This window comes from Trachinotus anak, unplaced genomic scaffold, assembly GCF_046630095.1.
Source record: "Trachinotus anak isolate AG129_WGS33_773 ecotype Australia unplaced genomic scaffold, CSIRO_AGI_Tana_v1 ptg000003l, whole genome shotgun sequence".
Lineage (NCBI taxonomy): Eukaryota > Metazoa > Chordata > Actinopteri > Carangiformes > Carangidae > Trachinotus > Trachinotus anak.
This window is the reverse complement of record NW_027273854.1, coordinates 22838988-22865032: the sequence shown is the minus strand read 5'-3', so window position 1 is coordinate 22865032 and position 26045 is coordinate 22838988. Positions and strand designations below refer to the sequence as shown.

Genomic DNA, 26045 nt, shown 5'->3' with positions numbered 1-26045 from the left:
TGGGTCCATTAGAGGCCAAAGTGCAGCTGAGCCACATGCTGTACAGCCACAAAGAGACACACAGTGGATTACAGAGAGACAGCCAGGCACACATAATGGAGGAGTGGGTGGGGGCGAGGGGGTGGAGGAGAAGAGGAAGCAGAGGATGGGGGTGAAGGGAAAAAAAACAGAGTGGGATTTAATCTATTTTCATGAAGGTTCCATTTTTATATTGTAAACATATTAACAGCTGGGTATTATGTGTCGTTCTCATTTAATTCCATTGATTGTTCACTCAGAGTCTATTCATAGTGAGACTGGCTGACAAACAGATTTGTCCAACATTTCTCATCAAAGTAAGACATTTTTTACTAATTTATTGAGATGAAAACTTTTCTGAATGTTGGCCAACAGCGGCTGAGGTCAGAGGAAGATGAGACAGGCTTAAAGCCGGAGTGGAATATTCCCCTTAGGGGAAGTGATGTGGAAGAGCGGACGTTTTTAGAAACAGAACAAGAAACACACAGGCAATCCTCTCTGTTTTAGTGATTCACTAGTCCAAATAAAGCCTTCCTTCATTTCTTCTCTCTTTTCCACTCCATTTTTCAGTTAGTCATTTTTTTCCCTGTAATGTAAAGCTGAAGTTTCTAATCTGAGCCTCCATCTGAGATGTGTGTTATGAATTAATGATCAGTGCTGAGTAAAACCCTGTCTCTAAGTGCTGCTGCTGCTCTCATCACCACCACTGCTGCCCCATCTGTGTGTGTCTGTGGGCTTCCAGTTTTAAATATGCTCCACCTTTTTGCACGCAGGCAGAGGCATTAACTCTTCACCGACAAGTACTGACAGTTAAATCTCAGATCATATTAACAAGAGACAAAGTGAAGCAGTTGATGCAGAGTGGAGAACTTTTTTCACTCTTCTTCTGCAGACATATATAATAAAGATTCAATTCATTTGACAAGAAAAAGAATTGTGCATCCATAATTACAAGGAAAGTGAAATTTCAGTTTGATTTTCCTTGATAAAAAGTCAGTAATCCAGTGAAAACCTTGATTATCACAGGTTTTCTCAGCTGCTTAAAGGAGCTATTTGTAAGTTTGGTATTGCTAAACAACATTAGCATTAACAGCTGTTTACTTAACAGTCTAGAAGTTCCAACTTCATTCCAACCACTTTAGCAGCTGCATGAGGAGACAGTGGCATTTTAGTGACATCTGTCAAAAAGAAATCAGACATTAATTTATAATGAAAAGAAATCCAACATTTAAGTTGCCTGCAAACTTTATGTAGAAAGACAGAGGTGACAGTAGCAGCGACGCAGAAGACATGCAGCCAGTATGAACACATGCATCTGATGCTGCAGCAGTTCAGCAACGCAAATGCCACACACATGCAAAGTAGGCAGTGTGTTCACGGCGTACTTCTACTCCGTTTATTAGAGACTGACTAACTGACTGAGTGAGTGATCGTATTTCCACCATTTCTCAGCCGAGTACCTCTTCTTTTCAAACAAACTTCGTACAAACTTGTTACTGACAGCCACTCTGGTTCCCTAGCTGCTCAGGAACTTTTTTAGTGGAGCGCTTCCAGTTCACTGAGCCTCGCCTCCATTACAGCAAATAAACTACTTTAATTACATGTACTATTACTAAAGAAGGCAGAGGAATAACTAAACATCCGACACACTGAGCTGAAAGAGCGAGAGAAGAGAGGATGGGAGAGAGAGAAGTCATCGGTAATGAGGCTTTGTACAAACCGCTATGACCAGTTCTACATATCAAACAGAGGGAGTTAGACATAAAGGCCTGCCTTTAATAAAAGTCTGTTATGTTCTAGAGTTGGAAGGAAATAAAAGCTGAACTACTGTGGATCCCAGATGGAGGCTGTGCTCTGTGTAAGAGACAAAATAAGAAGGATAGTCCGGCTGTGACGATGCGTCCTGGTGGCTCACCTGGTGGTGTGTGTGCCATTTGGACTGACTCTTTGCCCAGGCAGCGTGGGTTTGATTCAAGGCTGTGGCCCTTTGCTGCGTGTTATCCCCTCTCTTTCTCACTGTCACTGTGATAAAGGCAAAAGCCTGAAAAATAACTTTAAAAAAGTTAGTCTATCTCTTCTAAATACAGCTGAAATCACAGCTTGGCCTTGTCTGTCATTTGTGTATTTTGATGACACTGTAGTTATAAACCCACAATTTGACCATAGGCAGTCCAGCCACATACTAGGTTTTGGCCTAGTCTTGTTACTTTTGCTGCCATTTATGTGTGTTCAGTTACAGAGCCAACAGCATCTGATGGTGCAGATACTGGTTTACCTGCAAAAAAGACTTGAACCATTAATTAACTGCTGATGTTTCCTCTCATTTAACCCTCTAATTGTCATGTTTGTAACTTGCATATGTTTTATTCATCATTGTATTTTTGCCGTTTGGTTGTGGAGAGGTTTTGATCACCAGTGTGTTCAGTGAACTGGTTTTTATCAAACCGTCAGACTTTCCCTAATGGAAAATCAGTAATCTGCTGACAGACGTCTAATCCAAACACACCAAACACACACATACAGGACACAGTATGCAACCGCACAGCGCATTTACACAAAGAGCTGTAATCTAATCTAATCCAAACCCTTTTTATCGACCGTGAGGACTCATCAAATATGTCACACCATAAATGACATCAGATTAATGGGAATGGGTGAAATCAGGGAGACTTCCTGGATTAAAAACCTAACAGCTCGTCCACAGCCTGAAGCCAGCAGGTGTTTCCAGAGCCTTCTGTGTGGACAGAGAGACGGCAAGGTGGCCTCGCTGTCACAGAGACCGTCTTAAATGGCACAGAGCCACTGTTAATGATGTTAGTTTTGATTTTCCTGCAATCACGGCAGGCAAAGTGTCGGCTATAAAAAGGTCTACTGTGAGGTTCAGGATTGATTAAGACTTTAAATCTTTAGCTCAACAGAGAAAAAGGTACTGAAAGGAAATATTTTGTATCAGTGCACTTTAACCTAATAATTTATATCCACCCAAAAACAGAAAAATATCAACATTCATAAGAAAAAACACACTGTTACACAAGATTTATACACATATATATATTATAAATACACATTGTACTTGTAATGCAGTTATTATCATGAAACACGAAATGACAGAGCCATTATTTGATGTCATATGCTGTAAACTATAACTGGTTTAACTGAGTCCAATGTGAATGAGACGAACCTTAAAACTGCACTAATCGATGTTTGTGGCTCTAGGAATGCCAGTGTCAGTTGATCGGTCCACCACTGTGGTCCAGACAGAAATATTTCAACAACTACTGGATGGATTGCCATGAAGATTTGTACAGACAATCATGGTTCCCAGATAAAGGATCCTACTGATGATGGAGACGCAATATCCTTAAAAAACTTGGATAACAGTGCATGTTTTCAGACAGTGTCTCCAGGATGATATTCATAGTGCACATAAAAACTGCCACAAATAGCTGTGTAACAAATGAATAAAGAGAGCTAGTTAGAGAAGTATACAATGCCTGGCTCCTCTATCACCCCTTCAGATGTTGGAAAGGTGTGGGGGAAGTTGATTTTCGAGTGTGACAAAGTGTGTGGCAGTTACCTTAGGCTCAAAGTACCATTTTAGCAACTTTTAGCTTATTGTTTTTGTTTCAGTGCATATTTCACTGCTTTGGTTTAGTCTCACAGCTCTCATCAGCATTGTTTCAACACACAACAGACAGCTGTTTTCACCCTCACACTGTACTGACCCAGCAGCAAACAGAAGACTGACAATGTTAGCAACTAGCTGATGATCATACTGTATAACTCCACTGCTAAAAGCTAGTGATTCAGCAGGTGATAAAGGTGAGTCAGCCTAGTTTGAAGAGTCACTGTTAAGCATTTGTTTGTTCATATTAAGAGGTCCAAATAAATGAGAATGAATGAGTCACTCTCAAGAGCCAAATGCCAACACAGGAGTAAAGACTTGGTCAGTAAACAACAAATCCAGCGACTCTAATGTCCATTTACTTTCCTCTTTTATCAGTCAGTATTTAATATGTGGACCGTTCCAAGTCTTACCAAAGCGACATAGTCCTGCTTTTCCCATTCTGCTGACATGGCACGAATATAGCGTAAGTACATGCGAGTCAGAGAAGCACAGCTCTTTAGATGACCTTCTGAATAAATAGACTGTCAAGGAAAAAAAAAACACTTCAAGGTTTTTCTAGGACAGTGAGACAGCCAATTTCCTGGTCATTTCACACCTTCTGTGTAAGTGGTTGACCGCCCTTGCTCCCAGCGTGCACTCTGGCTCCAGCAGCACAGGGGTGGCAGGCACAGGAAATCATCTGCCATACAATGGAAATTGATTTTTTTTTTTTTTTTCCAGGGGGACTTTAAAGAGTTGCGGACCATGACCCTGATAGGTGAAGATGACTAATTCAATCCAGCCAACATCCTGGGATCTGTGTTCTCTTAATGGAGCCTGGAAAGTGTGATATCAGTTAAAATGTCTTTCTCTTCATCTCTCCCGGTTCTGTTTTAGCATCTTCCATCCTCACACAGAAATTTAATTCATGCTGTAAAAAATGGAATCAAAAACAAAAACATGTCTGTTTAGGTTTTAAAAAAGAGGACAACCCCACAGCGATACTATAGTAGTACAATAATGACATTCCATTAACTTCAGCCGTTAGCATGAAGACTTGGGACTCTGAACTCCTTACTGGGAGAAGGAATTGATGGACTGAAACCAGATCAGTGTCTTGGGACGACATCTTTATACATGCCTGGGTGTGAAACTTGAGCGTGGTGGAGCAGCGGTGATGGTGATGGAGGCTCTTTTCTGTCATACAGACTCAAAAACACAGAGGAACGAATACACCAGTTCATCTGTTTTATAGTTTTATGAAACTCTATGGATCTCAGTGCATCCTAATTTCATTATTAGTGCTGAGCTGTCTACTTGTGATGGAATCAGCCAAACCAACCCAGTGCTGAGTGTGCTCCTCAGAGATGAGGGATGGTGCACTTGAACCATGTATTTGTGCGCAATTTTCCAGAGAATGTACAAGACATTTAAAGAAATACTTAAACATTTTGGTAAACACACTTGTTTGCTTTCTTGTAAATATGAAAATACAGCCAGCAGCTGGTTACCTTAGCTTAGCATAAAGGCTGGAAACATTTGCTGGAAACAGACATGGAAACAGGTAGCTGGGCTCTGTCAGTAGTATTGATGTCCTAGTCAAGCTTTTTGGCCCTGATCCTGATCTGATCTTTCATATAGAATATCTGCCAAAATGTGTCAGATCTGATGCTTATATTTACCTAAATATTGATATATATATATTTATATGATAAATAATATCATAAAGTATTTTACACGTTGAAATAACAGCTGTAGCCAAGCTACTTGATCCAGATCATCTGATTCCAAATGATAATGTTGGTAAATTGATGTAGATTAAAGCTTAACCATTAGAATGTGATATGAATTGATATGAAGTGATCAGTTATCAGAAGAATCTGATCACGTCAGACTCGCTCTGTTGGACTACAGAAACAGTCCACTCATGGTCGAACAGTGGTGCTACTGAGTGATGCTTCTTCTCCCTCATCTGATATGACCTCTCACTGGTGATGTTTGTCATTTTAACCAGTTAAAGGTGTAAGATTTGGCCAGAACTTTAGTTTAAAATGTTTGGTTTTTCTGGTTTAACAGCTCTGTGCTGAACAGGTGACAGGTGTGCTCTGAGAGATGTTACAGCAGGAGGTCGAAAACTAGCGGGTTCACCCAGGTGTTGTGTTTACATCAATGCCGATCAGACCCAGAGTAGCATTTTGCCTACTCCCGCCTGGCTGTTGCCCAGCTACTTACATCAGTAACTTATTTTATAACTGATGACTGTGCATTGCGATTGCATGGATCCAGTAGACAGAGTGCATACATGTCGATTGGTTCACCATATTGTAACCACTTTATCACCTCTTCATTTTCACAGTGCATTGAAGCGCTCACACTGCGGAGCTGTCATCAAGGAGAGTGGTGTGCTGCAACACGGTCAGGCCGAGGTGGACTGAACACAGCAGAAAGGGACGGATCAGATTTTAGCCTGCTTTATATTTATGTAGTAGAAACTGAAGCCAGTTCATAATTTTAAAGGGACTATTTCTTGGCTGGGAGCAGTTGCCCGGCAACCAGCAGAGGCTTCACTGCTAACTGTTGTTTTTACACTTTGGTTTGACTGTGGATTAAACCAGAGGTTATAACGAGGGGGGTCAGGAGAACTGATACTTCGGTACCATGATGCCAAACCTCTGAAATATGAAATATGAGGAAACATGTTATCACCATTCTCGTTTTAAGTTGCGACAGCTGGCATCTGTTGTCTCAACGCTCCACACACATTCAACAAGGTAAACGTTAGCTTGTTTAGGCTAATGTAGCAACAGCTCGTAATGTGAGCTGGGTGCTCACACATTCATAGTTTCATATTTTGGAAATGATAAGGTAACACGTAAATATGAAGCATCTGCCAGCTGCCAATTAGCTTAGCTTATCTTAGCACGAAACTGGAAAAGGGGAAACAGCTGGACTAACGAGGTACAATCTGTTAATTGAGCTTTAGAGGTGATGGTAGGCAGATTTTGTTACTTTTGGACAGAACCAGGTTAACTCTTTCCCCCTGTTGTTAGTCCTCATGCTAAGCTAAGCTAACTGGCTCCTTGCCACAGCTACATATTTTACCATGCAGAGATGAGAGTGGTGAAAATCAGCTGGCAACAAAGTGATTAAACTTATTTCTTTTAAAAGATGTCATCATCTAAATCTTAACATGTGTTTGAATCCAGGACGAACCATCATCTGATTTAGAGATGTGAAATTTGAGTCCTGAGTCCCGTCTCTTATTACGAGACCACTGCTGACAGACGGTGCCAACTTACTCAAATCTGCTGATTCATTTTGAGATGGCCAGTTTAGGCGAAACACTGGGCTGAAAGTCATTGAGTGTGACGTTATCATAGAGGGAATGGAGTGCTGCTCAGGAGAGCTGTCTGGACTGGACTCCTATCTGAAGACGTTTGTTGATAACCAGGAGCGGGTATCAGCTCTGAATACACCAGGAAGGACTGCTGCTCTGCTCTGAATGTGAAATCTGAAAACAGTTGCAGTCAGGTCTCACTTACTGGTTTTCACTGGTCTTCATCCTGTTTAGAGGAATAATCCCTGAGATTATTGTGATTAAAGTGAAATCTACTGTATAGTTGTTGGGTTTTTTTTTTTTTGTTTTTTTTTACAGTAATCTGTATGTTTTTACAGTGTACCTCCTCCAAGTTAGTGCTATTATGTCTTTTTAGGAGATTCCTGTTTGAGTTTCTGCAGGTCACTGCTTTATTACAAACAAACTGCCTGATGCCTTCATGAACTTCATTCTCTGCTTACACTTCAATTCACACTTCAGCTTCACTCCATAATTACATTTTATTTGACACTTCCAACTTCTTTCAGCAGTTCTATTTTAACTTCTAATTAAACTAAATTCAGTATTTGTATTTCAACTACAACTATGTCAGTTGTTTAAGCTGTGAAGGTTCAGCAGCTAGCACATATACATATACATTTTCAGACAATGTGTCTTTTCTAGTTTATGGTTAAATTTGGTTTCCATTGAGTTCTCTGTTCATATGTTAAATCAAACAAACTACATCTATCATCCATTCTTCCATACATACGGTTCAATCTCTCAGTCGGGCAAATGAAAAGCTGCTGGACTGATGAATTGTGCATGTGTTTGCATTGAGATTTCAATTGACAATTTAAGTCATTAGGCACCATACACACTGAATGACACATACACATTTTTTTTTTGCATTTCTTACTCTCTGGGTCCTTTCTTTTTTTTTTTCAATTGACCAGATTATTTTAATTATGAGCCTCAAGTGTAAAAGTACACATTCAACAATCTGCATACATTATCTTCATTAATTTGAAATAGAAAACATTATTTGATTACATGTTTTCACAGACAAAATGAATACATTTAAAAAATAACCTATGGTCATATATGAAAAAAAGCTTTTAATACAGGCTACAGAATCATATTTGTAGAAATACATAATATTACACATCAAATTTTTGGTGTGATGGATCCGAGTTTATTTTATTCAACACATGAAAAAAGGAAATATTTTCTCTACACTTCAATACAGACACATTTGTTGGGTGATCAGAGTGAAGTGGTGGTTTGACCTTGAAAATTCTTTATCCATTTCTATCATTTGTTCGGTAAGTTCAATAAAACTACACTAAATAAAAAAATATATTATTTCCTAGAAAAGTGATTCTTATGTTGCTGACTTTCTGGAATTAAGCCACCTGAAAATGTCTGGTTCTGAAAGCAGAAGTGCACCCTGGGGAGTATTTGGGGTGTAAATACATCAGCTGAGTGTTGGTGATTTGAGTGTTTCAAACAAGCTGCGTGAAATACGACACATTTCTCAACAAGTTATCGCAACTCCAAATGTGCTAAAGACTTAATGTGATTCAAAGGTTGTACAAACTGGTTATTAGCACACAAAAATACAATCACTGAACAACAGTACACACAACGCGTACTGTCAAACAAGCTTCAGCTCTTCTTCTGTGGTGTCCCAGCCGTGCAGTACATCTCATAAGTGAAATCAAACAAACCCAAATAGGTTTTTTCCCTCTCAGTAGGAACCTAAATCTGCCTTTTGCAGATGGAGCTATAAGTGGCCATATTAGGGCAGAAATACAGAGTCTGGCAATGGGGGTGGGGGGGGTGGGGGTGGGGGGGGGGGGGGGGGGGGAAGTGAGGACAGATTGAAGTCTTTGACTCCTTGACTCCACACTGTGGTACCTGCTTAAGCACCCCCACCCCACTCACCCCACCCCCACCCCCCGCCTCGCCTGGTCAACTCTCTAAACGCGTCCTCAGAGAACTCTCTCTCTCTCTCTCTCTCTCTCTCTCTCTCTCGCACACACACACACACACACACACACACGTGTGCGCGCACACACACGGACGCTCACATAGGAGGATCCCAACAGAGGAGCGCGCACCGGACCAGCTCGTTAACGGCCCCCTCCTCCTCCTCCTCCTCCTCCTCTCTCTCTCTCTCTCGCTCTGTCTCTCCCTCCCCAGCAGCCACAGCGACCCGGACTGTCGGACCCGGCTCAGCAGCGGGGAAGAAGACTCTCCTCCAGCTCTCCAGACAAGCCTCAGACTGGTCGTCATCGTCTCTGACTCCGGAGACTGCGGATTTTATCTACGATCTTTTCCAGTGGATACAGAGAGCGCTGCCTCCCGGAGACCAACTCAGTCCACGGACATTAAGTCTGCTCTCAGTGGTTTTACACCAGGGAAATAAAAGAAAAATCCTGCTCTGCCCGTGTGCCGCTCCAGCTGTCCCCTCTGCCCGCCCTCCGCTTTAACTGCACCGGTCAGACTTGGAAAGAGCAACAGCCTCCACCGGCGCATCAGTGAGGTAAGAGATGCGACTGTCTCCGGTGGCCTCACTATACAGTTACAGTCATTGACGGCCCCCGTTGTGCCAGCACAGCGGGGTCTCTATTAGCATATTAGCCTACAGGCCTTTCTGCAGGAAAAAAAACATGAGTTTGCATGATACATATTTCCAAAATCCTCCAAAATGAGTTTCCAGAAGCTCTTTATCCGAGGCCAGAGCAATCATTTGGACTGTGTGCTGGTTTGTCATCAGTAGTTTTTTTAAGTGTACTTCACAAAGTGCAACAACCCGGGTGGAGGATTTCATACTTTGTCCGCCTCCAGCTCCCCAGCACACACACCTCTATACTGGGCTTTGTGGAAACCCACGAATATTACATAAAACTTACATTTCTCCTCTGCACACCCCCTCCTCCTCTTTCTCTCCTGGCCTCATTCTGCTCCTGGAGTGGGGCACCTTTTTTTTTTTTTTTTAAAGAGGGGGGCACACTGGAAACTTGCTAAGACCCAAATTTAAAGCCCTGTTTCTGAGGTGTACATTATTAATAGATAGATTGCGTATTTAGTGTAATAAATGATGATGGTTGTTCTGCATCTCTTTATGGTTATTTTGTGCCTCTTCGCAGTCGTTACATGCCTCTTTGTAGTCATTCTGTTTCTCTATGGTTATTTAGCATCTTTGTATATGTTTTATGTGTCTTTGTAGTGCATGTGTAATTTGTAGCTGTTTCGTGCTCATATAATTGACTTTAAAGTCGTGTTCAGTAATCCATCAATGATACTAACAATCCAACTATCACCTTCTCACTGTGGTGGTGGTGCCCAGTCAGATAACACCCCACCTGGCCTGGTCCTGGCTCTATTACCTTGTCACCCTGTGGATCCCCCTTCCACACACCCACACCCACAGATGTGGAGAGGGACCAACACTCAGATCTCTGATTGGTCAATGAGGGAGCAGTGGAGGCAGATATATAACAGCTGACCTTAGTGTGTCCTCACACATGCAAACATTTTTTCTGTCCAGCCCGGTTCAGGCCTGTATTGATCAGATGCGATCGACTGGACGCTTCCCCCCTGCAGCCGGGGCCATGCTGGTGTGAAATCAGCTGGGCTGGTCCCAGCAGCTCCAGAGCTCATTGAGGTGCCGAACGGATCGCCTGGTTGTAAAAGCTCAAACATCATCTGTCAGTGTCTGGCATTTATTATCCTCAGCAGCATCTCCTCCTCAGTTTAACGGCATGGCGCCTCTTCTTTCTGTCTTAGTCTCCTCTCTCAGCTGGTCAGAGGCGCTCTGCCTGTTCCTTTCTATTTTTAGTCTCTATTTACAATGCAGTAGCTATAGAGGCGAGAAGAGTTCCTCTCTGTTTCCCTTCATCTGTCTCTCCACCTCTTCTTCATCCTCCTCTCTCTTATCTTGCTCTTTTTGTCTGCACCTCTTTCACTCACCTTCACTTCTTCATGTCTTTTCACCTTTGGTTTGACAGTTTAACCTTCAGCTATCATCATAGAGAGCAGAGCAGTTTAACACATTAAACACTGGTAGCAGCTCACCTCACGCTGCCACCTGCTCCACTGAGACACACACACACACACACACACACTCACACACACACACATGCAGTACATTACTGTTAGAGGCTGGGAAGACAGCAGAGGAGACAGGGGGTAGAGGTTAATCTCTGGATGCTTTTGACCCAAATCACCATGCGACCTACATACCCTCCCCTAAAACAACCACCCCACTTTCCCCTCCACACACTCACCCAAACATATCTTAAAAAGCACACCACACACACACACACACACACACACACACACACACAAATAGCCTTTTGGATGCCAAGCATGAACAACAAATTTCCATTGTTGCCTCGTGTGTTGTGAATTACTTGAGGCAATTCATGCAAAGCCACTGGAGGAGAGAGAAAGAAAACGTTTGATTGGAAGTTCTCCACAAAATAATGTTAATAAAGAAAATGTAATTAACTTTGACACCTTTTATGATACTTGAGCATAATCGTGAGGCAAACCCGGCCTCCCTTCATGGAACGTGTCCCAGTTTAGACTTACAGCTCCGCAGTAACCGCTGCTAACACACCCAAACCTGAACCAAACACCCCACACTGCCATCCTGAAATTTATTACACTGACACTGACGTTGGACGTTTAATTTTTTTTTAATCACATTTATCTTCGATTACCTTTCATTGCTCTGGCTTGAAGGTAATAATGTACCAAGTGTGAATCATTAATTCTATACTGTAAAAATGACACCACCCCCATGAAGAGGCCTCTGCACTAACTGGGTTTAATCATTACTTTTTAGCTGTGGGTCAGACTTTATGTTAAACTGCTGTAAGCACACAACCGTGTTGTTTCAGTGCAAACGCAGACAAAGCCTGGTTCAGGCGGTTATGCGGTTATTATGTATGAGGTGACTATAAGTTTATTCCTACAGTGCTACAGTGAAAACACATCACACAGTACACTATGATCCAGTGCAGCAGAGGAAAAACAAGTGGCTGGTCTACCACTGTGGTCCAGACTGAAATATCTCAACCATTAATGGATCGATTACCACGAAATTTGGGGCAGACATTCCTGGTTCCCAGACAATGAATCCTCATAGCCTCAGTGATCCCCTGACTCTTCCTCTGGTGCCACCGTGAGCTTGACATTTGTGGTTTTTAATAAAATGTCTTTTGGATAGATTGCCATGAAATTTGGCACCGACATTAATGTTGCCCACAGGATGAACTGTAATAACTTTGCTTATTCCTTAAACTTTCATCTAGCGCCACCATCAGGTCAAACATTTAATTTGTCAACTACTTCGGTTTGTGACTAGACTGACATTCTCACCAATTTTAGACTTCAGGCGAAGGATTTCTGCATAACTGATCCACCTGTTGCTCACATATATGGACTTGAAGCGGCTGATTCTCTCATGCTCCTAATGGTTGTGGGCTTTTTTATTGCTGAGCCCATACTTAATACTCATGTTGCCGCTACACTGCTGCACAACAGAGTACTGCACTAATTTCCCAAGCAATGTGTCTCTATATATTGTTTTCAAGTCCAGGCAGCTTGATCTTGTGAGACAGCTGAGCTCCTTCACTTGGGACAGTAACTCGTTTCCAAACCGAAGGGGAAATCAACCGTTTGCGGAACCATGACCTCAGACCCGAAGGTGCTGACTCTGAACCGTTTCACGCTTGACTGCAAACTGCCCCGTGTGTGGAGGTGGTCACGGTTCCATGAAGCCTGCAGAACTACCTCATCAGCAAAAAAAAAAAACAACAACAAAAAAACACACACTTCAAACTATGTGAATTAACCAACAATATCAACAACATTGCAGTCAGGTTGATCGTTGTATATAAACTAAATTCTCAGGGCTGATACGACTAGGACCATTGCAGCATATTTCCACCGTGTATCCGTGTAGATGTCATGAGACTGCATTAAGATGGAAGTCAAACACATCCTTACCATATCCTGTGTGAACATGAAGCAAAGCCTTTAGCTTCTTTTGCCAGTAGATGGTTGAATGCCAGACACTGTGAGGAAGTCAAGGTCTTTCCTGTGACAGCAAGCAGACAGGGGTTTATGAAATTAGTTTATAGTAATTTTATCAGGGGATCAGACTGGGTTTGTCAGAGATATTGGTGTTTTAACATACTTCACTATCACCTTTAAATATGACTGCTAGTTTAGGTATAATGTGTCTTTTAGGAGGGTTTTATCAGTAAGAACCACAGCTAACAAGCTCCTGGCAGGGCAACAAAGAGAGAGAGAGAGAGGGAGAGAAGGCTAATGTGTGGAGAAATGGATTAACTGTGTGGAATTTGTCAAAATGGACAGGGAGCACTTAGTGAGGAGTCATCTGTGGAAGACGGCGGGAGACGGACAGAAAACAGATATCAGAGCAATGAGAGGAAGAAAGTGAGAAGGTGGTGGAGGGGGAAAACTTCCCGCCTCAACTCATCTTTTTGATTTAAACCTCACAGTGTAAGACAACAGCAAGCCACTTCAGTTTTTATGAGCGAAAGGTTTACATGGGGCGGTGTCTGAGGTTTAACGTTTGCTCAGGTTTTAATTAGCTGGTAGCAGAGATGCAGAAGATAAACAGAGGGAGACATGGGCGAGTATCGAGCAAATACCAGGCAGAGTAATTTGAGAAGTAGAAGGAGACAGTGAAGTGGAAAAGGTAAATGATGGAGAGAGAAGAGAATGGGGAGAATATAATGGCTAGAGGCAGGTGCAATGGAAAGACGGAAGATGAGAGGAAGGAGGGCCACTGTTGTGTGTTTTTAATACATTTATTTGTACATGAACCACTTACGGCTACTTTTTAAGGCCCAATATTGTAATAGTAATAGTACAATTATAGAAATAATATTATTTGTCAGTGAATAATAATATGTGCATTTATAAAATTTTATATTTTGATTTGCATCTGGATTTATATTACAGAAAGACAATCATTTTGTAGGAGACTGTGAACTTACATTGACACCAAAGTCATCTCTGTTTCCTCATACTTGTACAGTATAATGAGAAGTGGATGAAAGAAGAAAAAATGTTAACTAATGTATCCACGAAGATGCAAAATGTTGATACTGAACATATAAGGAAAGTATTTCATTAGTTTTTTTTTTATAGCATCCACTTTTGCAGTACAACATCTGCTAATGGCAACTAAAGCATGGTGAACCTTTCGGCACTTGCATTTGTAGTTTACAGTGATAACGGGGGCAGATTTAGCAGAAAACAGCAGGCTTCACATTTCTAAGCTGGAGCTGTTGATTTTGTTGGCTGAATTAACAACACTCGTGGTATGTATCTGCTGTAGTAGGCTAGTTAAGCTAACGCTAGCCTCATGAAGAGGTTGAAAACATTGTCTCCAGGTGCACTCGATGGCTTCTTCATCGTGTTAAAAGACTGAGGCTAAAGCTGCTGTTACACAATATTAAATCAATATAGCTGATTCAGATGGTTCGCTTTTAGACCATTTCCTGGCAGTGATTTTTTAGCTGTCCTCCATCGCCCACCATTCTGCCCCAAAAACTTTGTCTCGCCCTCAGAAAGACAGTGACAGGCGGAGAAAGAAAGGGAAAAGAAAAACGATGAGACACTGAATTAATAAAAAGACACAGAAACACTCGCATAAGAAATGAAAGAAAGAGACAGGGAGGAAGTGAGGTAGTTGCTGGGAAGCAGATGGATAGAGTAGACAAATAGAAGTGAAAGTGGAAAAGAGGTAGAGAGTGAAGACAGGGATGAAGGAGATGGTGAGTGATAGAGTTAGAAAGAGGAAAGCATCCAATCCTCCTGTCGTCTCTGGAGGATGCTGCTGAAACCCGACCACGGCCAGGACCTGCCGTCGCTCTGCCTCTCTCTGTCTGTCTAATATTGGCAGGACAAACACATACGTTGTCGTGAAATATTGCACCCGGTGTTTTCCTCAGACTCACTGAAGGACACACATACACACATCTTTCTCACTGACAGTCTCAGCCTTGCCTTTTTTGAGCTACAACCTTTTCTTGTCTCTCCTTTTGAATCACTTGTTACAAAGTAATAATATGCGACTGAGATGTTCAAATAAAAACAGTTAAGAAGCTGAAATCTGGCAAAAATGTACATGTACACCGTAGGCTTTTTTTATGGTCAGCCAGATAATTGATTAGTTCACTTCTAATGTCCTAATATGCATTGTGTGGAAGGAAAAATCATTAACTGTCTCTTATCGCTTAAGGTTGCTTAAATATTGACGATCAGGTCTGTAAAAAAATGTGTTCTTTTCACCCAAAGGCATAAATGTAACTGCGTATTAAGGCAGTATTTGTTTTATATGATACTTAAAGTCATTTTTAATGTGTTTGTTTCATATTTTCAATATGGTCACTCGCTGTAGGATAATTATAAAGCTACAGCCAGCAGCTGGTTAGCTTAGCTTAGCATAAAGACTTGAAACATCTGGATACAGCTAGCCTGACTCTGCCCACAGGTAACAAAATCCAGCATCACCTCTAAAACCCAGTGATAAACATGTGAATTCACTAATTGGGATATGACTTGAAACCACAACCAGCAGTTGGTTAGCTTAGCTTAGCATAAAGACTAGAAAGCTTCAGACAAAGCTAGCCTAGCTATTACCTATTTTTATGCTAAGCTAAGATAACTGGCAGCCAGATAGCTTCATATTTAGTGTTCAAACATAGTAGTGTTCTTCTCATGCAGGTAGATCTTTTCTTTTAACGGACCATATTGAAACTGTATTCTGTGTGGAAGATTATGAAGACTCACAATCAGGGACAGATGTAGAATAAAAGCATATTTATAAGAAAAGCACTTTTGTGTTATTACATTTTTATTTTTACTTGACATTTTTCCAGTTTTCCAACCACAACCCACATAATGGTAAAAATAGAAGTAGAGATTTGGAGAAGAAATTCAAATTAATAATCAAAATGAATACTCATTAGCATCCTGACCATGCGGTGAAGTAGTTGTTGTATTCAGAGCTGCTGTTGCCCCCTCACTCACTAAACTGTCATAAAGAACAATTGCATAATATCAAGTATTATTTAATGTCCCTTAAAAATACCATAGTTGTTTCTGTGTTGAAGCACCTCAGTGAGATCAATTCTGAGTGCAGACTACACAAGCACTCGGCTCGCCCGAATCCTCAAATGACTCACACAGACACGCACACACACAACACACAAGGGGACACAATCAGAAGCACACACACACAAGAGGGGAAGAGTATTATTGAGAGAGCATAGTGGACAGGGAGCGTGGGTGGGGAGTGCGAGAGAGCAGGAGGAGGAAGAGACAAAGAAAAAGACGCAGCGGAAGAGAATGAAGGCAACATTGCTACAGAGAGTTGAATTATTTATTATTTGTATATAGCCTCTCTGATAAAGTCTCTTCTGTTCCTAACATATAAGACACCTGACTGGACATGGCTAAAAATACATTTAACTCCACTAACCCTTCAAAACTAAATGTGTATGTGTGGGCTTTAAAAAATCCTAAATATAATGTGCTTTTAAAGGAATAGTTCAATGTTTTGGAAATTAGGTCTAATTTACTGAACTTTTGAGAGTGAGAGGAGAAGATTGACATCACACCTGTTAGTCGAGTAGCTCGAGTCAGGACATCTTAGCCTAGTGCTGCAATCGGGGGGAAACAGTTAGCCTAGCCCTGAGTAAATAACTTCAAAAATACACTTATCAACATCTTTTAAAGCTCATTAATTTTAACAACACGTTGTATATTGAATCTGTACATGAACAGAAATGTAAAAATGGCAGTAGATGTAGTGATGTGTCAGATTTGTTGAGTAAACCTCATATTTCTGTGGAGTATTATTGGCTGTAGCAGCCTTTGCTAGCTAAATCTTTTGTTTGGACACAAAGCACCAAAAAGTTCCAGCAAGTAACAGCACTTTAAAATCACGTTGTTGTTTTTTTTCAGTTCTGTCAGCTTCAACAAACAAGACACATCGTGAGCATCAGAGTGGCTGTTAGTTGTATTATTTCATTTTAGACAAAGTCCCGCTAGCTGTTTCCTCCTGTCTCCAGTCTTGATGGTAGGTTAGCGCGCCACGTCTGGACTCCAGCTCCGTACGGAACTCAGACATTTGAGTGGTTGGAAAGAAAGAAAGAAAGAAAGAAAGAAAGAAAGAAAGCTCTCAGTTTAATGCAGCAATGAGCTTTGTAGATACTAAAAGGATGTTGGCTCAGTTAACCTGGATAGCGCAGTGCATCTACACAGGAGTGCAGCCCTGCAGTTTGCTGTAGCTATGACTTTGACCTGGTTCCATGTGTCTGCCTCTCACACAAGGCTGTAGTGTACTGGAAGGCTGCACTGATAACCTCATATAACTGCACCTGCAGAAACGTTATTTAGCACAAACTTAACAAGTAACAAGTAAAAGCACTAAAACATTTCAATGTTATTGCCACAGACACATGTTAGTGTTTACTTTCTCATCAACTATACAGATACTATTCAGAATATGATTGTGAATTGTATGACATGAAACAGTTACGGTACATTTTGTCAAGCAGTACTCAATATTCAACTTTGATTACAGCTAATAAAGTGTGACGTGATAAAAAGCACCATTTTGTCTCCACAGGATGGATTTTGTCTTTAGCTAACCGCATTTCCTCCTACTGAGTTGCAGTGTAAACAAAATGGATATGACCTGTTAAAGTGCATATTACTGATGCTTTAATCTCTGCAGGTTGTGTAAAGGGAGAACTGATCGTATTATGCTGGGTGGGTGGCTCAGATTTTGCAGCTGCATACAGTTTTAGAAACTATGTGCAAGATTTGTGGGGAAAATCTAATCATCAGAAATCTGAGAAGCGCTGGTGTCATATACAGAAACTGTGCTGAAGAAAAGAGGAGCGTATTTCCTACACAGGATACAAGATATATAACAGTTTAAAGGTCACTTATCGAGTATAATACTAATAATATCTTTTTGCAGAGGTGTAAATATACAAGCCTGCGTCCTCTCCCTTCTTTTAACAGTCTTCCTATCAGCACTAGATGGGATTTGTTCAAGTGTCTACTTTATCCCTCACCTCACAGAGGCCATTAAAGGACAAGGGCCTGTTATGTGGTGAGCATACAAACAGCCTACATATCTAAACTGCATTGCTCACTTACGAGCCTCCAAAAAATGGCCGGCCAAAACAGGATGATTAAGGTTGTCAGGCCCTGGCATCTTGGTGAAATTATAAATGGGCTTCACTGATTTATCTCGATGCCAGCCAAGGTGTTCAGTGGTGCCTCACATTAGAGTTGTGCTGCTACTCACCAGACCTTTCTACCAGTATCAGACAAATGGAGAGCTGATTAAAAGAGGTGGCTCTTGTGATCTATGGTTAAATAGAGCATTAGAGTAGAAACAACATGTAAACAAATGACAAACGTGTGGGGCCTTTTTCCCACACCCTTTTTTGTCTGATGTGCCCTGACAGCTTCAGATGAACTCAAGTAACCCCTCACTGACACACGTGCAGTTGAACTGATTTTAAACGAGATGTTATTTAACACTTCTGACTGACTAAACACTAATAATACACTATCAAATATATAAAAGTTAATACTGTTGTTATAATAAATGTATCCATTACTTTTAGATACTAGAAACTGTTTATTCATTAACCTACTTTTACCTATTTAACCACTTATCCAATAGTTTTAGTTTTGCCATTCATCCAATACTTTTAGATAATACTTTTAAATATCCATTTCTTTTAGCTAATTGAACTATTTATCCACAACCTTTAGTTACATCTATTTATTCATTACTTTCAGCTTTTTCACCATTTATCCAATACATTTAGGTAACTAACTTAACCATGTGTCCATTGCTAACTGCTAACTATTTAGACAACTGCTTGCTCACTATAGTTGACTTTTGTCTGGAGTTGTAGATAAATAATTTTCAAATGTAATAATTTCAAATATGTTTTATATATATTTATATTTCATGTAAGTTAGTTCACAAGTCCTTCATGTATTACCTGGACACTACAGAGGTACGTCCTGGGGTACGAGCAGCCCTGGTTGTAATAAACAATCTCACAGTTTCAAGCTGCACGGCTGCCTTTCACTGTTCTTTTTATTTTTTCTCCATCCAGTCCTCGCTGAAGTGGGGGATATGGAGGGGGTTAGGGGGGTAGCTAAACACTTATCTCACAGAGTGTAGTTTTGTGTTGGGTCACCACTACATTTCAGAAGCACACGCAATAGGATCAGGGACAGGGAGGGAAGAGGGTGATAAGAAGAAATGGGACATAGCACAAGTACATGTGGTCCTTTCTCCTCTCTTTGGGTATAGAAGCAAAACATTCTCTGCTTTCCCTCCCATCAGGTATTGAATATCAACTCCACTCTAACCTGCCATCATTAATCTGTGTATAAAATTGCCAAACTAAAGGTGGCACTATATAAGAAATGAAGCAAGCTTTGCATGAAATTGATGTCATATTGGTTTACAAACGTTAATTATACGTGGCATATTCAACAACATTCGAAACATGCAGCCCAAAGGACAAAAAAGAAGGCAACTGAATATATCCTGTGGTGTCAAGAGGGTCTTCCAGTTTTGGCAGTACTTGGTTGTACTCTGTGAATTTAACAGCCTCTATTCTCCCTTTCTGTAGGTGGGATCTCTAAGCAGCAGTTATAAATCAGATGTACTTCGTGGTGTTCTTGCTGCAGGGCAGAGTTGTATTGAGTGTGTCTGCCTACTATTTAACAGTATAAATATAACTCTACCCTCCTCTTGCTGTGCACAGGTAGAGAAGCTCTACATCAAGCTGCAGCCATGGATGAGATGGACCTGCCCCAGATGAAGAAGGAGGTGGAGAGCCTCAAGTACCAGCTGGCGTTCAAACGAGAGAAGTCCTCCAAAACAGTGACTGAGTGAGTAGTTACTCCACAATAGCTCTACAAACTTCTGTATAGTTAAAGCCCCTCAAACAACTTTTCACAGAACAAGTACTGATGTCAGAAATAAAATATCTTTGTTTTTGCTGCATCAAAACTAGTTACAGTATTTTTTTTTAGTAGTTGACAAAATCTCAACTTACTCACTTGCTGTGGATCTTTCAGTGGTTTATTCAGTTATGTGCCATAAAAAATAAAAGATAAGAAATATGAGATGTTGTTCATTGTAATAAATAGAATGATTTAATAAGTGTAATGATTTTGGTGATGACAGCATTAGACATTCCAGCACAGTGGTAAAATAGCAATATGACTTTATTAACTGTAACCGCCTTGAAGGCTATTGTCAAAGCCACAGGCAGATGTGAGCATTAAGCAAAGCTGCAGCCATCATTAGGTTCTGTACAGCACTCTCTGTCTGTCTCACACTCTCACAGCGGTGCCAGTAGATTAAGGGCCAATCAAGGAAACTCTGAAAAAACCCTTCATCTGAGGCTTCATCAGCACCGCTAGAGCGGACTGTCTTTTGACTAATGCCGGTTTTCATGTAGAGTGCCAGAGTATTCAGGGCCAGTGTTTTGAAACCCTGCTTGGAAGACTTGAGAATGTAAAAAAATAACTAATGAAAAATAAGAAGAAGCACTGATGGAAATAGTGCATTGTCTTACTCAAGTAGAAGGATTTTATGGATATTAAACTGAATTTTAAGTGAGAAAATGCAACATTGGGGAGAAGAAATTGCATATCCTTCATCTTACAGATGGAAATTAAATTCCTCACCAATAAAACATGGTTTTGCTAATTTCAGTGTGAAAATCTGCTACTTGATCTGGCATGACCAGCCTGTGGTGGCTCATGTTAGGTAATGTTAGCAAAGGTTAGTCAGCTGTTGTTGTTAGTTGTTGTTGTTGTTGGTGTCAGTAGTCAGTATACTGTAATCTTTCTTTACATGTGCTACTGACACGCTGTGCAATATAATGTTAATGATTTTATCATAAAAGTAAAACTAGAAGTAAACGCATTAGCGCAAGCTAGATATTAGCTATTGTTTTGTAACTGATGCTGAATTAATTCATAGATTGTATTTTGCTTGTCACAGTAGATTTTAGCATGTCAATGATTAACATCTCAGTAAATGCCATGTGTTTACTTCTAGTTTTACCTTAATGGTGAAATCACTTACATTACACAGCTTACATTTCCTAACATTAGCCACCTGAAGCAACTGGTCAAAATTACAAAACAGTAGCTAACTAAAGTTAGAAAACATTAGCTAACATTGTCCATCATAAGCTACTGGTCATACCAGACCAAGTACGGCCGTAGAAGAAAAATCTCTAAGTGCAGTGAAGTGAACAATGGTGCGTTTTGTTGTTTAAAAGTTCAACTTTACCTTTGTAAGAAGAAGAAGGTGTATTTTTTTCTTTTGAAAGTCACTTTTAAAGAATAGTTTGATATTTTGATAAAAAGGCTTACTTGCTTTCTGGGTGAGAGTTTGATGAGGATATCGTTAGCAGGTTGGCTTAGCTTATCTTAGCATAAAGACCGCAATCAGGAATCACCAGCTAATCTGGCTCTACCCATCAAATTCACCACATCAGAAACTCATTAGTGTGTCTTGTTTTGGGTTTTTTTTTTTTATTTGTACAAAAACCAAAGTGTGAAAGGAGTGTTGTGTGCCAGACTATTTCTTGGCCAGGGTTTCACCTTTGTCCTTCAGACATAAGAATGGTTTTGATCTTCTCATCCAACTCTTGCCAAGAAAGTGAATAAGCTTTATCTCCCTGAATATCAAGCAATGCTTTCATGCAAGTGGAAAAACTGATGTAGATTGTGAATTGCAACTTACCAGTGTTAAAGTTTATGAAGAGCCAGGAATGTTTGTTGTTTTTAATGGATGTGATTTCACCTGCAGTAAAGTACACAAGGACTTAATTAAGATAATAAATGTCCAAAAAAGTAAAAGTACCCAAAAAGCTGCAGAAGTAATGTGATTAGTTATGTCTGGTTGCTCTTTCTTGCCTTGTATGGAAAAGAGGAAATGGATAGAGGATGGGTTGTGGTAATAAACTCCCTCTGGAATTTAAAAAATGTCTCTCTCTGTCTCTCCTCAAAGTTTGGTAAAGTGGATAGAGGATGGCGTCCCAGAGGATCCCTTTTTGAACCCTGAGCTGATGAAGAACAACCCATGGGTGGAGAAAGGAAAATGCATCCTTCTCTAGAAGAAACTACCCAACCTGCTATGACCTTTCAACTTCAACCACGCTGACCAACATACACCCACAGATGACCCCTGAACCTGACCCTCCCTGGCCTGCAAAGGCCGCGGCAGGACAGCGCCTCCCAACCTTTTACCGTGAATGTACAACAGCAGATATCCCCCAACCCCTCCCAAAAAACACACCCCAGCAAGGGCACAGAAACACACACACTCTCACACACTTTCACATTTCAAACTTTTGGGGTTTTTCCCTGACTGCCACACATTCACTGCAAGTTTGTTCCTGCCACGGCAATGCATCGTTACTATGATATTATGACAATGATCAATACTCCTACTACATGTCTCTATATGGATACATAAAGATTTATTTATGCAGCTGCCAGTCACAAGCTTTCTCTATTCTTAGTCGTCATTCTGAGCATAGCAGTTTTTATTTCTTCCATTTATAATGCATTGATGAAGTATAATAAACTGTAGAGTCAGATTCACACTACCAAACGGACTGTAGGTCTGCTGGGGGATTTTGTGTTCAGTGAGATATAAACCATTTGCTCTTACGTGATAAAAAACAGAATTGTGGTTCTTTTTAGCTTGAAAGTTAATAGATTGCTCAAGTCTGTGGCTGAAAATGTAGTTACAGTTAATATGTTAACACCTTATTAGAAAAAATATAACCTTGCCATGAGAACCTATAATGATTCATAATTAAATGAGGATCATTTTTAGTTCATACAGTAAACTAAACACCAAGAATCTACTTATGTTGGTCTACAGACTATGGTTTTAATGTTTTATTAAGTCAGAAATCAAGTTAGAAATCGGCCCTGTAAGACATGTAAGGGCCGCACATAAAGGACATTTAAGACTCGTAGTATATGCTGATAATGTCTTCATATGTATTTGCTTGCCTTTACCAAAAGAAGATGCTTGTTCTTCATCATAATGTTTTTTAAACCATTTTGGCCCCATTTACATTAACCAGCTCATGAATCTGACTGCAGTCTGCCTTGGTTTTCCGGGGCTACGTGCTTCAGATCAATACACCTGCAGTTGAATCGTATTTATGGATTAGGTTCTAAGGTGGTTTCAGTCCATCTTGAAGGCTCCTTGGATGCATTTCCACTTAGCTTTGTTGATGTTTTCTATCCATCCACGATGCATGAAATGAGTGTAAACAGTCTTTTTTCAAGCCATTCTCCATTCAGCTTGAGGGCAGTTTCAATACATTATATCCCTATGCTGTAAACCAGTGTAACAGTATGAATTATCCCTGCTACTAATTTTAAGTCTTTATAGGTTCTTATGGTGCATTCACTAATTATAAACATGTTAATTATTGACTAATTACACTACACTTGCAAATGCGACTGTTACAGATCAGATTTTTTTAAAGATGTATTCCAAGGTTTTGTCACATGGAAACAAGTTTATTTTCTATAGATGTCAGTATGCTTGAAACTAGCTCGTGTGTTGTGTCATGTGATCAAATCAGAAGACAAACTTGTTTGTAGCCGTTCCGGCCACACAGGGTGAAGCGCCTGCTATTAGAGAGGGGCAAGAAACAATGGTTTCAAATGAGGATAATGGTGCAAACTTTCAGATAATATTTCCTCTGAGACATTCACGGTGTTGAATTTGGTTGCACACATCAGAAGTGATGGAAACAACATAATACTGAAAACAAGATCTTGAGAGAAAACCTGCTTAGATTCTGTAAGAAGTGGGCGTACATGTAGGCTTTGGAAAGTTACAAAACTTATTGGACACACCCTACTCCCACAGCGCTTCTTTGAATCATACTGACATCTTAAGAGAACGTCTGACACACACACAGAATATCTCACAGAGTTACTGCCAATGATCTCGACCAAACGACCGAAGCCTGAACATGCATGAACCCAAGAGGAGTTCACCACGACAGCAACATGAGTCGTGCTTTCAGCTTTCTACTCATAATGCATGGTTATCAGATTTACTGGAGAGAGAGATCTGGACCCAGTGTTGTTTTGCTTCAGTGTCATTAGGTCAGACAGAGTCATAGCAGCTCTGTTTGTGTTGTGAGAGCAGAGTGCAGCTCTGGGTCTCTGGAGGGGGTTCCAGTTTGCTGTTCCCTCTCCTCCTTAGAAACAGACCCTAGGGCAACACACAAACACACATACACACATGCAACGTGCAAGCAAACCACACGCACACTATCTCTCTCCACACATGTACAGATCGACCCCTTTAACTTATTAACTTATTGATCAAGACTTGGTTTATTTATTTATTTATTTATTGACGAGACCTTTCTCTCACCTATAGTTTTTGTTTCCTACGCCTGCACTCCCTCTTCCTCAACTTGAAAAAAAAACAAAGACCAAAAAAAAAAAAGAAAACAAAAAAAAAGACTACACCTTGCCAGATCACATCTACTACTGCCTTGTACACAGTTTCCTTAATATAAGAATGTAAATATATGGCATGAGGTTCGAACATCACCACTGACCTCTGTGCTGGTCTGTGTGTGCGCGTGTGTGTGGCTGTGTCACTTGCGTGTTTGTGTGTGCATATTTTCAAACAAAGTGCTTCAATTTGGACATCAGGCTCCCATGTGGATTATGATGCGCACACACATAAACACATGCAGCTGCGTCTCACACACACACAGGCAGGCCTGAGGCCGTGCAGATCAACAAAACACACACACACACACACTTCTGAGTGAGAATGTGTATGAGGGGAGGAGTGGCAAGGGTGTGGGATTCTCTAAAAGACTCGGGGACAGCGGAGCCTCACATCATCTCAGTACTGTAATGAGACTCATGTACATTTTCCTCTAGATGACCCAGTTCCCTAAAGGCTACTCAGTGCTGGGACAACTTTGTATGTGTAACAGCAAATATTCAATTTCCTCTTTTTTTAAAACAATGAAATGGTCCATGATGTGCTGGTAAATGATTTATCTTAATTATTGCTTGCATGTAACTTTTAAAACATGTCTGAGATGCTTTGATTGCATCCAATCAGACTGACATGTTTCATATTTCTTAAAATACTTTTGGGAACAAAATAAAAACCTCGAATGTAAAACTCTGTCACTGAGCCTGAAGTGAGGCCTGTGTATTTATGATGTCCAGTACAACTCTGAGCAGAAACCGTTTGCAACATGAACTCCAAATGGAGCCGTTTTAGAAGTCCCATGGTTCAATTATTTTATTTTATATTTTATTTAACAGTTAAGGTGTAGGAAAGTTTACTGTATGATAAGTAGTTGATAAAACTATAGCTTTGTTTTTAAAACATAGTTAGTTTCATGATTAATGTGACAGGGGACTTTTAAAATGGCTTTGATGGGGGAAAGTTCACAATACACATTTTTTGCTTTTCCAGTGTTCGGCTTAAGTTTATTCCCTCTTTCAACATGATTTTTGGGTTTTAAGATTCAAAGCTTTCTTTAAGTTCTTGCACCAACACCACTGGGAAAGCAAAAGATGCTGTGTCACAACGGCCTAAAACAAAGAAGTACATGAGAGGATTTCTGATTCTGCCTGTCCCTGGTCTGTTTTTTTTTCTGTCTTGCTACTGTAACTTTACTTGTTTGGTTTGTTTTTATATAATCAGAACGTGCGTATGTATGTATGTTATTACTATTATAATGACAGCATAAAACCTTGTCTAAATATCTAGCAACATATTCCTTGTGAGAGTGCTTTGGAAAAATTATTATGCATCAGATCAAGTCCTAGCGTAAAGATGACAATGAGCAATAAATTAAAAATCATTTTTTATTGAATGTTTTACAAAAACATTTATCTTATTGAATAAAGTAGAAGATTTTTAGACAGCCTGTTGTCTCTTTTGTTTTGTTTTGTATGCACCTC

At 40.4% G+C, this 26045-nt stretch overlaps 1 protein-coding gene across 1 annotated transcript; it reads left to right on the top strand.

Annotated features, from left to right (window-relative positions):
- Positions 1-9014: 9014 nt before the first annotated feature.
- gng13b (guanine nucleotide binding protein (G protein), gamma 13b) lies at positions 9015-26011 on the top strand. Its single transcript, XM_071474649.1, has 3 exons — positions 9015-9489; positions 19808-19934; positions 22075-26011. Exons 2-3 carry the CDS (start codon positions 19837-19839, stop codon positions 22178-22180), a joined length of 204 nt encoding a protein of 67 aa, XP_071330750.1. The 5' UTR covers positions 9015-9489; positions 19808-19836; the 3' UTR covers positions 22181-26011.
- The last annotated feature ends 34 nt before the right edge of the window (positions 26012-26045 follow it).